The following is a 15227-nucleotide window of genomic DNA, read 5'->3' on the forward strand; positions in this document are numbered from 1 at the left end:
AACAACATGTGGGAGCATGCATTCAAATGTATTTTACCATTTTATTTGGAAAAACAACTAGAATCTATTGGTCGGGTTGCAGACATGACTTGACTTCAATTGTATTCTGTGTGTAGGTGTACAATTTACTCTGATTTATGTTTCTCTCTGATGAGGCTGCACATTATTATCCTCATGTCCTTTCCCACAGCTCAACGTAACATGGTTGTTGCCCTTTGTTTTGCACAAGAGGAGTGCTCTGTCGCATAAAAATTGATCTCGACAAGAGAAATATCTCCTGGTTATGCACGGAATGTTCCCTAACGTGGCGGTGACACTGGCCCGGTAATTGATGTGTAAAACTGCCTGCCACAAATAGAAACTCTGAAGCCCGCCCGCACACGTGATCTTTGTTCACTTTCAATTCACCTTTTGTATTATCCAAACCAAAACTTGATATGAATGGAATCCAAGGACAATATAGGGAATAAAGCTGTATGCATAAACCTCTTACATTACACTGCTATTGATGTATGTTTTGTCTTCAGTAATGGTTCTGTTACTGATTATAGCTTGTGCTGACTCTTCACTTACTAATCTTACCTTCCCTAAAATTACTTCTTCAGGACTACTGTGAATTTCTGCTTAGGACCGGACATTTGATTGAATGAACTCTGCTGAAAATTATGTAAAAGGTCAGAAGAGACGTGATAGTGAAGGACATAAAAAAGCCTGCGCGGGGACGCCTGCATGTTTGTGATCATAGACAAAAGGAGAAGAAGTGGACTGAGCTTCTGGGAAGTTACTGCGGAAGTGTCTTAAATCTGTGCTCTTTCTAATGGCCAGTCAGCGGCGACTCTGCTGGCTGCAAAAAGTGGTCTGATTATATGCAGTCTTATTTAAGAATGAGTCTATTTCTCACTTGATTTATGATCTCAGTAAATGGTTTCCTGATGAGTTTATGATCGCAATCGCTAGTTTCGAGTCTTCTTCATAACAGCGTGATGTTCATCTTGTAAATTAAGCACACAAGGCTCACAAAACTCTGATCACGCTGTGAAACTGGACAGTGCTGATCAAACATGGATCAAGAATCTGTTACTACATTGACTATTTCTCGCTTCAGATGTTAGAAAATTAATTTAATGACTGTTTAGCTGTAAAACGAGAAAGATCGTGACCAGGTGGCCGCCAATGTGTTTCCGGTTTCGAACAGATCGTACCGTCAGGCTGGACAGTTCCGATCAAATATGGATCAAGATTCTGTTACTGCATTGGCTTTTTTTTATTTAAAATATTTTTAAACACATAATTTAGTGTACTGTTAGCTGTAAATCTAGAAAGACTGTGACCAGACAGGCTGGAAGTGTCGAGAAGGGAACCCAAGATTTGCAAAACTCTTGTGAAGTTTGTAAGCGTTCTTTCTTCATTGCGCATATTCTACAAGCTAAATAGTTTTGTTAAGTAACACTGTAGTTGACATATAGGTTAACATACAAAACACACCTGATTATGGTTAGGGAAAGATCATGGTTAGGGATAAAATGATCATTCATGCAAGATCTTTCATGGGTCTTTGGTTCCCTTCTAAACACAACCAGGTGTGTGTGTTTCCGGTTCCTAAACAGAGCCTCACAACACCCTGATCAAGCCATCAAACTGGGCTGTGCTGATCAAATATGAATTAATATTCTGTTACTACTTTGCCTAAAGCATATTTTGGCGTACTTTAACACAAGAAATACTGCGACCAGGCAAGCCGCAATGATTTCCTGCCGAACAGATGAGCCACACCAAACACAGCCCAAGTCACAGTGCGTCAGCCACCGGCTCCTCGCTCTAAGATGGTAATCCCTGTAATGCCAAACTCAGGGCTTCAAAATTATAGTCCACAAACCAATGGGTGATGTCACGGTGGCTCTGTCCACTAACACAATATACTGTCTGTGTGTGTGATGTGGCTAAGCAGGAGGGCGACATAAGGTCACAGTCGGGATCTAGAGCTTCTCTCTCTGGTGGAATGGGTAGTAGTAAAAGGAGGGAGGCGTTGGGGTGGCTGGGATGCTTGCCCAGGCCCCAGGGTCCTCTCTCTAACCACACACACATGCAGTGACATGAAGCAGATAGTCAAAGCTCTGCCCTCCTACGCTTGACTGATGAGCAGTGACAGCACAAGGTCTCGCTACCACTAGAGGGTTTCAGACAAAAAGACTGTTTTGATTTGGTGTGAAAGTGCACTACCGCAAGTGTTTTTTGTCTACAGTTTTCGGTGTGTTTGCAAGTGTGCATGTTTGTGCATGCAGTGGGGGGTAGATGAACATGTCTGATTAACTTTCAGTCAATGCACGTGTCTGTGTGAAGGATTGTGGGCGTCGGCATTTGATGGCAGCTTTGGGAGCGGCATGCTTGGATTTACTCGGCTGAGAATTAAGAGTGTGTGTGTGTGTTGCTGAGACTGAGGGTCATGGATAGTCTGAAGATCAATGCGCCTCAGGCTTTACGTTAAAATCTTACATTTAGTGTCTGCATTTGAATGTGCTAATTGAAGATTTGTGCTGTGTGGTGAGTCGGTGTTATGAATGCTAAATATTGAATGGTCATACATAAATGTCAAGTGGCTGTACATGAATTTTAAATGCACATATATAAATAATAATGTTGTTATAATGCATGTTTTACAATGTCCCTTTGCAGTGAATGTGTGCACATATAATTTATGTTCAGTGTTAAGTTTACTGTCCCATCTGAGGTGGATTTGCCAGAAATCATTATCGTCATTTTTAGAATTTTAAATGCAGATTATCATTTAATAACCTCACCTCTTGTACAGAAGGATGGCAATGACGATGCATATGATGAAGACAACAGCTAGCACAGGGCCCACCACCCAGATAAGGCCTTCCTCCTCATCGATGATCGGCTGGGGGTCGATGTCGGCTGACACAACAGGTTCGGAGTAGGGGCTTGTGGCGTACATGATCTGAGTGAGGGAAAAGTGCATCGTTGATCAATATTCTGTCCTAGGATCTGGGTTAAGATTTTTTTTTTCAAACCACCATATAATACTTCTACATCTTGCACTTCATCTTGTTCATTATTTTGTAACTGTATCAATCATCTGGTGATTTTGAAATATATTTCCTTGCCAGTGTATCAGGGGTTGCAGCAGTATACCTGTATCACAGTATACCATGGTTTGAAAATTCATGGTTGTCATACCATGCAGGTTTGTTTATCTATAGAATTGAATTCTCCCTTAATAGTGTTATTAAAAAAAGATTTTAAGTTTATATTCAGTTTCATGTCTGTCAGGAAATTTATAATAAAGCATGTTTGACCAAAAAACCCTTCTGTTTTCAATTCTTTAAGGGTCATTGTAACTGAATAATAATGATACTTATGTAATACCCAGTGCCATGAAACCATGATATTTTCTGAGATGATTATTGTGTCATGAAAATTTCATACCATTGCAACCCTAAGGCCGGACTGCGTCTGTAACAATTAATTTTTAAACCAGATTAAATCATGGTTTAACTTAAAATGATGTTGCACCAGATTTTTTTAAACTTGTTTAAAAAAAAGCTTCTTTTTCTTCTTCTTCTTTTTAACTAGCTAGCAAACAATGCAGCGTTTTGTTAAGGAATACAGAGCAGACTAAGGTTTACAGCTTTTTTTATATTCAGGCTAGGTCACGTTACTTCCTATGTTATTTTTTATTTACTTATTTTGATAAGCATCTCCATATTGAATAAACTCCATTTAAGTTTGTTTTACATGACTAAACCTGGATTTACTAAACTGAGATTAGTTTTTAATTGTGCAACAGAGCTCTACTTGATTTTAAATCTGGATTTTCTTATTGCTTGCCTTCTTACTAAAGTCTGATTAGAGCTAATCTGAGATTAACTGACTCTTTATTGGTACAACCATGTCGAAATGTATCACACCATTCCTTGGTGATCTTCACCTTAAGTAACATCAACACCCAAAACTGAATGCTGATGAGGATGCATTTGATCTGGACTTATTTGAGGAGCTCAAGATATTCAAAGCACTACTGCAAGACTTCAATTAATTTACCCCCACTACAGAGCATATCTAACAAGACTGTGACAAAGACAGCATGACCAACAATACAAATTAAAAGCCAATTCAAAGTTTTGCTGTGTAATTTCTGCTAAGCTGCAGTTTGGCCAATCAAAATTATCTTCAATATCTCTCCTATACAGGAGCCTTGATTGAACTATTTCACATTCTGAGAGGAGATAAAAAAAAAATAGTCTTGTGGGAAGAAAATATATGCTTCAGTGGGCAAATTAGAGATTTCCCTCCGTCCGTCATTATCGTTTTTGCTCTACCTGAACTCAGGGTTAGCGGAGAGAGTGTGAGGCAGGACTATAGACCCTGCAGCTCATCAAATCCATCATCACGCCTGCAGCTGCCTAATCATGCGGCTTTCTGGTCTTCGGTCCAGACAGACACATGCACACATACACACTGGCTGCAGCAGCGGAGATAAGGAGGACCGCACGTAGGACGCAATTAAAGAGGAGCCCCGTTATCGAGGTATTCTTGCGATCGGCTAAGGTCTTAAGGGTTTTCTCTCCCTGAAGCAGCAAGGGTCAGCTTCTTGGGCCAGCAGCAGCTTTAAGTTTTTAAGTCGAAGCCTCACAAGGGCTTGGAGTAACACATCTAACCAGGAGCAAACTCCGACCCTCTGCCAAGATGCAGTGGATTTAACCCTCTCTGTCTATTAACATGCACACACAAAGAAGCTGAGATCGCTAGCATGGGATAACCCAGAGGTCTGAAGGTGAACTCAAGTATAATATGAGACACATGTGATGTAATACAGGTGTGAAAGAGCAGACTTACGTTGTCAGACATCTCCAGAACAGCGAGCACAAAGAAGATGTACTCCTGGCCATTCTGGAGCTGCTTGTTTTCAAACTCGCCGTACATCTTGCCATTTCCCAGGATGAACTCTTTAGGCAGGTCTTTGAAGAAGTAGGCCGCAATATAGGCTTTGGGTTCTGCCTGCCGCCGGAACCGAGGGCCTCTGCTAGTTCGGTTTATCTCTTTCAGCAGCTACAGTGAGGAGTAAAGAAGCAGATGGTTGATAACGCACAGGGACACGTTCCAGCACACACATGAAAACACAAACCCAAATCAGTCTATCTCGATTTTTTGGTCTGATTGCTGAGCTGAAAACGCTGATTGCAAGAGGCAGAACATTACAGAAAAGATCAATGACTTATTTCATCTGGTTTTTTTTTTGGACTACAAAAGATAGTGAAATTAAAAGATTGTGTGGATTTCCAGCATATAAAACAGTTGAGGATTATCCAGCAGCGTCAAACAGTCAAAAAAGAAGAGACTGAATTAATTTACAACTTACAGAGCTCAATTACTTTTTCTTGTTGATACAATCAGCAGCATTTTTTTGCTTGAGATCTGGGGAGATTTTTTTTTTTGCTAGATTTGATTAACAGTGTACAATTGTTATGCATCTTCCAATTCATGTTTATTTATTCATTAATATGACTGAAAGATATGCAAAGTGAGGAGAACTTATATTATGTATCAACAAATGGCTTTAAAAAACAAAACAAAACCATATCTTACAGATAAAAAAAAACTATGTTATTGGGAGAGATTTACCCAAAAAAACACATTAATGTCTTTCTAATGCCACTGCCAAATACAGTTATTTATTAAAGGAGAAATACGTAATATATTTGCTATAATATATCATAAAATGACCATGATATGGCATCAGCAACACTGCTACAGCCACGGTGTCTTCCTTTGAAGTTTCTAATCCAGGCCAGAGTAACTGTTTTTTGTTTTTTTTGACCATTTCATGTTCAAATTGTTGCAGAATGTTCACTGAACAAGCAAATGTCTGTTTATTAAATAGGGATTTAACCTATTTAATATACTGTCTATAGCTCCAACTCTCTATTTGGACTGCAGTACTATTTTTGGACATGCAATTGCTACATATTGCTCCTTTAAACCACATATTTTTTTTGTCCAATATTCATTGTTGTCTCAGATGATTAACGTTAGAGGCAAAAGTACCACCTTTGCTCCCCCCAGCCAACAATAATAATGATCCTAACAGGCTGGAGGAAATGCATCAAGTGTGCCCTTCATACAAGTCTGTACCATCTGATTTTAAACTTCCATCACAAAGCGCGGATCATAATTATGCTAATCAGGCCTGGCTACTTGTTTGGGCGTCTGATTTCATATCTCTGACTCGCGTGCATGGAGGAGTGAGTGTGTGTGTGTGTGTGTGCCGTTTGCGCCTCCTGTCATTCACATTAGAGTGTGTGCGTTCTCGTGTGTGCTCTGTTTTGGCTGCGGGGCTGTTGGTGCTGCCCGATAATGTCTTCAATCATCTCTCCTGTCAACACAGCTAAATCTAGCTGCCCTTGGGAAAAGTTGTGAAAAGGTGAGTGCCAATATTGACAAACAAATAAATTCTGACAGAGGGGCGACTTTTGGGCAATCGGTCAAGGCTACAGACATGGGCCTGTGGGCATGAGCTGTAAAGCCAATGCCAGATGAGACATGGTGTGTTTTCTTTTGGCCTCCTTGACATGTGATGTATTGTGATGTTTTTACAATAGGAATCAATATTTTAAAGCGTGCAATTTCATAATAAGGTATTATTCGCCAGAGGATTTGATTCACAAATAAGAATCCTTGCCAGAATTTCAAATAGTTTTCACCTGAAGGGGAATAAGTTTTTGAATCATCAGCTTCCAGTGTTTGATAATGCATCAAAAGAAATACCTGAAATGTAGCTTCCAGCTTACAGCACCTAGATAAAAGTTTCGTTTGCTCACATGCTTAATCATGCCTGCAGTGCACAGCGGCTCCTGAATTATCTCAACTGGCTAAATATAAAAGTTGTCAAGTGTTTTGTGCATACGCAGTAGCCTAGCTTTGCCTGGAATGAGAAGAGACATGAAGGCCTGATGCAGCTCTTCAGGTAATTACCACAGACACAAAGAGGAGGAGGAGGAGGTGGGGATGGGGGTTGAGTTTGCAGTGCACTTGATGGCTACTTCATGTTCTCATTTCCATATGAACAGTGCTCTCTGCAGCTATTTGCGTCAATCAGCGAGACTCATCTCCCATTCCTCCTGCCCTCTTAACTGCCTCAACTTATTTTTCCCCAGTTTTGAGAAAAGAAATGTGTGATGTGTGCACACTGTTACATATATGGGCTGTTAAGAAGCTGAGTACTGGTTAAAAAAACCCTGAAATTTGACTTTTGACTTTTTTACATTTCTTTCCTGGCAACATGAGTCATTATAAGCAGTTCATTCTTGAAACCCACCTCTTCCAAATTCATCTCATCAGGACTGTCCCAGGGCTTGAAGAACTTGCCAGTGCGCTGCTTCTTCAGAGGTACAACAACAATGTAATATCCCCTAGAAAAGAAAATGAAAAGTGCAGCACATTAATATTCTAGACAAGGTCAAAGGTCAGAGTCACTTTTTAGACCACACTAGGTTATAATTGACTCATTGTGAGGTCAATAAGGCACCGACACAAGGGTGGATATTTGATTTCACTGCAATACACAGAAAATATAGCAAAATCAATTCCTGTAAGGGACACCAAAAGTGCCACTTTGAAGCTATGAAGCCTGCCAGAAACCTAATATTTTCACATTTATTTCCAAAATTATAAAGAAAATTCTATTTTGACAGTCATTTTACATGCAGTAGGAAAAGTATGAATATTCTTAAACAAATTACACAGGTAAGTTAATTGTAAATATTATATTATAAAAATATTACTACAAAGTTTTTACTGGTTCTGGCTGAAGTTCACTCAGTACTGAGTCAGTGCTATATTGGCTCCACATTTCTCAAAATTCTCGATGTACTGCAAGACAACTGTCCCTGTTTCCTGGACAGACAAATCCCTGTATGACAGTAAGAACAAATACAGCATTGCCCAGTGCCCACCATGTCGATCTGTACTGAGAGGGTAGTCTTATGGAAAACTTATGGGAAAAAAGATCATGCCATTAGCAGCTTATGCAGTCCTTTATCACTTGATTAGGACCATTTTCCTCTATGTTTTCTATTTAATTTAAGCATGTTCAGAGAAGTCAGGAACTACGGTTACACCTCGCTGAGGCCCCCCGAGGGCTAATTAGGAGACCTCTGTGAACACAGAAAAGATACAGAATTAGAGGGATTTTCATCCCTTCATCAGGGTGGCAAGAGAGATAACAGCCTCTGCCAGAGTTTTCTGGGCTTCCTGGTTGGGCACTGCACTAGCTAGCGTTAGCCAGGAAGGCAGTGTGGCAGGCTAATGGGAACCTAATTAGCTTAAGCTCTGGCATGGGAGACAGTGGGCCAAGTGCATCCAGCAAGATCAAAAAACCCAAGATGGGTTTGAAGCGTCAGTCTACAATCGGATGTGCTCCTTGGCCTTCTGACAACCCCGGGCTTTGTTGAAAGGCTATAAGAGATTTTACAGGGCTTAGAGGAGTGCGCTTAAATGAGTCGGGCTGCTTCAGTGTGTAATGACTGAGGTGAAGTGGATATTACAGTGAAATGTAGGGATGAATATAAATGACTCTGTTTTGGAGGAATTATCCCTGACAAGGTCAGCTATCAAGTTAACTTGTTTATTTCCATTCACAATGCATCAGTGAGAAGTAATAATCAGTAATATGGACATTAGCAATGGACAGCTCCACTGCACCATACTGATGTCTTTACATGTCACACGTCCAACAAAAGAGCCATTTATATGAAGTCAAATCATATTATGCTTGATGCAAGTTGGCAATTACAAGTCGGGCAGTACCCGAATTGGGATTATTCAGAGCTGACTCAGAGGAGGCAATCCAGGTCACTGCATCCAGTTGGGAGTAATTTTGACACAAGATTCGATTTGTTAAAATTTAAAACCTGCCATGCTGTTATCCTGCGTTACTCTGCGTACAATGACACAACTAAAATTAGAATAACCAGTTGTGCGCTCCATCAACCAGCCAAGCTGCCAATTACATGAGTACGTCTGCCCAGACTCATTCAATATATGTACTGAAGACTTTGAAGGTGTTTAATAAATGGAATGAAATACATTTCAGTCAGAAAACTCACATTCAAGAATTGCAGTAGCAGAACATTGTTTGGGGTCTAGGTTTCGACCTCAACACAGATTATGTTTACATAGAAATATATAGGAGTGATGAACACATATCTTGGACACCAGTCAGTTTATCATTGTGTCCAAATGGATGTTTGTGCAAAATTTGAAGAATTTTGGCAGCAAATACAGCTGCTAACAACCTTAACCCCTTACATTTTTTCAAGGACATGCCTTACTGGAAATATTCCATTCTCATCGGTACTAAGCACACACCTTCAGCATGTCAGCGCCCCAGTACAGGGGGGCACCCTAAAGACTGGTTGGTTCTGCAATGCAGGTTTCTAATTGTTTCCGTTTTGTTTCAATAACTTAAGTTGGGAGATTGTCCTCAGCATTTAGAGACGGTCTTGTGAGTCTAGGGTAGCCCTAATTACAAGCAATCAGACTTTGGTCATCCTTACTCACCGTACTCTCTCGGATGTCTCCACCGTTGGTAGCTCCACAGTCACCATACCGTCTGAGTTGGTCTTGCCAATCACGGAGGGTTTGGTGCGCAGGATGTCTGGAGCCGTCATGGTGGACACGCGATGCTGCAGACCGCCAGCACTGTTGCCACGATTGGTCAGGAGGAAGGAGTACTGCGTCTCGGGCTGAAGACCCGTGATGAGCTTCTGTGTTAGCTTCCCGTCCACCTCCACACTCTGCCCGTTATCGTAGAGGATCTGTATGCAAATGAGTTCATGCTTCATGTAGTGATTGAAGTCTCGGATGTGGAGGTTAACTGAATAATATGTGCCGTAGTAATATATAGAGCATGACAATGCATATGGAAATGCTTTATACATCTAGGCAGTGCTCACAGTGAAAGGTTGAGCTGGGTTGTAGGTGTCTGGGATTTCCCAGGTCAGCAACACTGACGTCTTCATGGCAGCTCTCACATGGAAATTTTTTGCAAACACTGCTAAAAGAAAGGGGGAGCAGGTGATTTAGACACACAACATCCATCCTTTTTTAAACTCTCTACACCAGTGGTCCCAGACCAGTGCTTACCTGGGAATGTCTCCTTCAAAACCAGGCTGATATCAGTACTACACTGAACTCAACACTGTCCTCTTACCTTCTTACCAACACCAACTCTTAAATTAATGACTGACCTTTGCTTGGTTGACAAGACACAAAGACATACATACTTACTCCATGTGAGTTTCTTAAATGATTCTTAGATTAAGGGGACTAAGGGTAGGACAATATGTTAATACCAAACTCCTCTGGTTGATTCCGTACTTTGTCAACTTCTTGCCTTTTGAGGCTTTCAGAGGAAGCTGCTGAGGTTGGAAAGGGCTGCGCAGGGAAAGGTTGATTTTTAAAAGGGTAAGGGCTAGAAAGGTTCAGGGACTGGTCCTACCTTGATCCAAAGGCTGTGTCCTGAATTGGACACTTGGGCTATAGGGACCAGAGCCCTTGCTGGTGAAGGCACACATTTTAATATCATAAGTAGTATCTGCCTTAAGGCCATCCAGGATGACAGTTGATTCCGGTGCGGTGATGAAGAGTTCTGAGGGGCTGCGTGGGCTGTTGATGTCCTTATACTGCAGAGCATACTTCACTATTTGGCCATTTCGCTCTGCCAGCAGGACGGGCTGCCAGCTGACCTGAATGGTCGAGGTGGTGGCACCCTCCGCTGTGATGCTCTGAGGGTAGCCACTCGGGACATCCTCATTTGTGGTGACTTCTTTGACTGTCTCTTCACCGAAGCCCACCTTGTTGCGTGCTGAAAGGCGGAACGTGTATGAGGCTCCCTTATGGATCTCTTTGGTAGTGTAGTGGTTCTCTCGCTCGGGGAACTCAATGACAGTCAGCGGATCCACGTCTTTGCGACCAAAACGGAGGCGGTAGCCTTGCAGAGGGCCGTGGGTTAATGCTGGGGGATGCCACTGGAGGAGAGCTGTGCCCATGTTGGTTGTGCTGACCATTAGCCGAGGTTTTTCAGGAACTAAGACAGCAGCAATGGAGAAAGTGACAGCTTGTTATAAATATATCAAGCTATTATACACTGTAAAAAGAAATGAATGAAAGAGCTAAACTTGGTCTTTCATTCAAGCTCTGTATTTTTCATTATTTTGAAAGTGCCCTCAGCATTTCTGTGTCTCTCCAGTGGATAAGAGTTATTGCACCAACTGAGACAGCAATTAGCTTCACACTTTATAAGCTTGATGACAAGAATGTTTGCCTGATGCTTTTTTCCCTTATTGGCTGCAGTTTCACATCTTTACAGAGCACAAATTCAGTTTTATATGAAAACTCCAGTATCTTAGCAGATAACCACAGGATGTTTGTCAGCTGTGATGGTCACGTTACCTGCGCCAGTGGTGGTGATCAGTTTGGGCTTGCTGCGTGCGCCATCGCCCTTTGTCGTATAGGCCGCCACAGTAACCGAATATGTGGTCTCAGCCTGCAGCTCTGTGATGATCATATCCTGTAAAGATGCAGGGCTTTAGTTGCAGGACACTCACTGGCTGATTTGCAGATATAAGCAAATAGAGAGATAAAAGTGGGATGTGATGTCAGCATAATCACCACAGAGGACACAACAGACACATTCTCTCAGCATATACTTAAAATTGAGGCATGCTTCAGTGGAAAGGGACAGTGTTGATAAGCTTGGTAAAGAATATTCTTTGGTGTGCAATAAATACCTTCCTCTAATAGAATTCCAACCATTAAGGTATATAGGTAAGCTATTTGGTTAAATTTTATTTGAACTCTGAACAAAATGTTAGTCAAAGATCCCATCTGAAGTTTTTTAAGGTAAACATGTTAAGAAGTTGAAATTGCACCCAAGGTAATGTTTAAAAACCAAGTCTTGAACTCCTAACACACAAAAGACACATGCCATTCATGCAGAGGATGACAGCAGGGGAAAACAAGATTGGATTTTTTTTTTCTTCCAAATTTAACTACTCACATGTTCGGTTGAATCATCATATTCCCACTGATTACGATATAAGAACATGGAGAGAAAAGAGACAACAAAATAAGGCCCAGGTACAGACACTAATCACTGATGAGAAAATATACACACAGTTTGTCTGCAAACACCAAACAAATTTGTGTCTTGATTCACTTTATTTTCCAGTACACTAATAAGACCTGACAAGCTGATCAGACAAAAACTAGAAATTCTTTTTTAGTCAGTAAACAAACACAGCTACACACCATACACTGAAGAGTGCAGCAGTAAGATGTGACAAACTGTACTTTGTGTCAAATTAGACAAAAATTAGAAATATGTTCTTTATAGACAGGATAATTAGGGACACATTACTACTGTAGTGTACTGTAAACTGAAGCATATTGTTTCCCACAGTTAGACCCTTCTTCGACATTTTAGTTTACAGTACAGCCTTGTTGCAATGCTTACCTAATTAACATGTAATAAGTGTCTGTAAAAGGTATCATACAAGTAAATAATATATTATTTCTAGTTTGTCTAATTTAATACAAAGTAGAGCTTAAGTCTTACTAGTGTAATGTAAAAAAAAAAAGGTCAACCATAAATAATTATAGTATAAGTAGCAATAAGTTTAATCACTGTAATGACATGACTTTTTTTCTCCACACACTCAAATAAAAGACTTTGCTGTAACAGATGTAAAGGCGGGAGAGAGAAAGCGAAACTATGTGTCTGAGAGACGAGGTGGCTGGCTGAGGAGGGTGTTGTACCTGGGCATCATCAATCAGGATGTCCTTGATGACTGGCTGTCCTGTGGGCTCCCCATTAACCATCCTGACATAGTGCACCTGGTACCCTCGGATCTGACCGTGCTGCTTGGTGGGCATCGGTGAACGCCAGATCACTTTAATTGATGAGGAGTTGACAGCCTCCACCTCAACTTTACGAGGTGGCCCGCTAGGAACTGGAGGAACACCATGGGATAGAAGAAAAAAGGTCAAAATTATAGAGAACCCCGTCACCCTCTTTCTTATTTTCTTTTTTTTTTTTTTTTAAATCCTGCCCAAAAGCCGTAGCGGAAAATGCTGCAGTGACAAAAAAAATCACAAAAGTGCAGCAAACTGCAACAAGCACTGCATGACATCAATATTTCAACAATGGTAAGGGGGAAAAAAACAACAGCAAAAACAGGTCTGACAACTGACCTAATCTTGAAACATTAAAAATGGGTAGAGTGGAATTTTTAAAACATGGAATAAAAATGTGTTTTGCCAAAATAGAAAAGTGGAGCCAAACGAGGCTTCAAGTGTTTCAAATGCTTGAAGCACTACAAGAATTTTGGCTATGGAGCAAGGAAAAATGAATAAAAAAATGATTCTATCACATGAAGGGAGAAAAAAAATGCAAAAAAATGGCCTTCACAAAAAAAAAAATTCTTCCACCTTTTGTTATTCCCACTGTCCAGAACTTGTCCTTTTGCCAAGTTCCTACAAAAAGTGAGCTGCCATTCAAAAACACTGCAGAAAATATTTCAAAAATGACAGTTGGGACTGGAAGTTGGAGGCCTGCAGCTGAAAATGCCATACCATGTGTTGAAATTGAGCAGCGTAGGGGAAAAAAGCCCAAAAAAAGGTGCTTTCGCAAAGTGAGTCACAGTTTGTTAGGTTAAAAAAAAAGTGCATAGTCCAAAACGGCTAAAAGTGTCGAGTGGCAACAGTTGTATTAGAAGCAGGCAGAAGAGGGTAGAGAAGAAGAGGGAGTTGTAGTTGTTAGTATTTGACGGGGTGGGTTAAGAGGGGTAGACTGGATTTGCAGCTGGGGCTTTTGTTTTAGCGAACACATACCATCCTCCTCTGTGCGGATGATCTGTGGCAGGCTTTCCGGTCCTGCTCCGACATCTGTGTGTGCAGTGACCGTCACATGGTACTCTGTCCATTTTTCCAAGTTTTCCAAAAGGTACTGGGAGCTTTCCGGAGGTATGTTGGAGATTTGATGAGCAGAAGTGTCCTCCCCTTCGGTTGCGGCGTATTGGATGCTGTATTGCGTTATGATCCCGTTTTGTAATTCCACTGGGGGCGGCCGCCAACTTACCAGGATGTTGGTGGAGCTGGAGCTATAGCACTTGACTTCCTGAGGCGGGCCCGAGGGTTCTGGTTGGATTTTGTGCAGGATTTTTTTTTTTTTTTTTGGGTTTGGTCAGGCCGTTCATTGAGTTTCGTTTTAAAGGAGTTTCGGTTTTGGTTTGATCGGGGTGATGATGGCAGAATTGACCAAACATAGGAACAAAGAAGAGGAAAATAAAATGACATAAAATGAGGAAAAATCACAAGGACTTATGTGGGTAAATGAAAAGTACTTTAAATCAATGAAAACATCACAAATAAAGACAAAGCAAAATGGCAAAGACCAACACAAGAGTGCGCACACTGACGATGAATGGAAGGTGTTGATTGGAAAAAGGACAGCTTCAACATATGTAACCTACCTTTGTCATGAAAAAAATCAATTATAAAAACAAAGGGAAACAAAAATCATATATCCTAACATACCATTTCTTAGAACCTTTGAGTGCTATAATGAAAACCTAAAATTATTTTAAAACTACCTAAGATAAACCATTCCAAAATAAATAGTGCTAACTAATACAAATTTGGCAAGCAGTTACCATCAATCCAAAAACATAAAGGTTGATGCTTGAACTAGTTTAAAATAGAAAAATGTTGTGTTTGTCACCAACCTTTCCGAAGCCTGTTGGTTTGTGGTAAAAGCCTGATTGTACAACAGAGAACTTCCCAAGGAGACATGACTGATTTATTAGATTCTGATAACATTTGGCATGCATACCTCAGAACACACATCTGGGCAGAATTTGAATGTCTGAGCTTTTATACCCACCTGATCTCTGCCCTTGTCTTTCAGAGACCTCAGAGTTATGTTTTGCAAAGTCAGACACAGCAGTTCAGAGTTTTTTTCAAGTTTGGTTTGAGGGGAATTCTCAGACTCTTTGATTTAGCAATAATAATAATAAAAAAAAAAATCCAATTTTTTAGTTTTTCGACCCATTTCATAAATCTGAGGTCTTTTGGGTGGAAATGTCCCTAACTACAGAGACAATACTTGCTTTGAGCTTTCTATGATATCATTACTTCAAAACTTTATT

The 15227-nt window shown here is 40.7% G+C and overlaps 1 protein-coding gene across 17 annotated transcripts in view; it reads right to left on the minus strand.

Moving 5' to 3' along the window:
• Positions 1 to 15227, minus strand: part of ptprda (protein tyrosine phosphatase receptor type Da) — a 256470-nt gene that overhangs the window by 36305 nt on the left and 204938 nt on the right. For 5 of the 17 annotated variants that reach the window (XM_084711929.1, XM_084711943.1, XM_084711931.1 and 2 more), the window contains 10 exons: positions 13912 to 14217; positions 12838 to 13031; positions 12080 to 12106; positions 11473 to 11590; positions 10520 to 11107; positions 9975 to 10075; positions 9580 to 9836; positions 7337 to 7430; positions 4858 to 5070; positions 2799 to 2959 (listed from right to left, as the gene is read on the minus strand). In XM_084711929.1, coding sequence (XP_084568055.1) covers positions 2799 to 2959; positions 4858 to 5070; positions 7337 to 7430; positions 9580 to 9836; positions 9975 to 10075; positions 10520 to 11107; positions 11473 to 11590; positions 12080 to 12106; positions 12838 to 13031; positions 13912 to 14217 — 2059 coding nt within the window. The remainder of the gene's footprint in view (positions 1 to 2798; positions 2960 to 4857; positions 5071 to 7336; positions 7431 to 9579; positions 9837 to 9974; positions 10076 to 10519; positions 11108 to 11472; positions 11591 to 12079; positions 12107 to 12837; positions 13032 to 13911; positions 14218 to 15227) is intronic. The other 12 variants (XM_084711941.1, XM_084711932.1, XM_084711934.1 and 9 more) reach the window with 4 other exon arrangements.

The sequence above is a fragment of the Lutjanus erythropterus genome, chromosome 23 (genome assembly GCF_056507025.1).
Source record: "Lutjanus erythropterus isolate fLutEry1 chromosome 23, fLutEry1.hap2, whole genome shotgun sequence".
NCBI classification, from domain to species: domain Eukaryota; kingdom Metazoa; phylum Chordata; class Actinopteri; order Lutjaniformes; family Lutjanidae; genus Lutjanus; species Lutjanus erythropterus.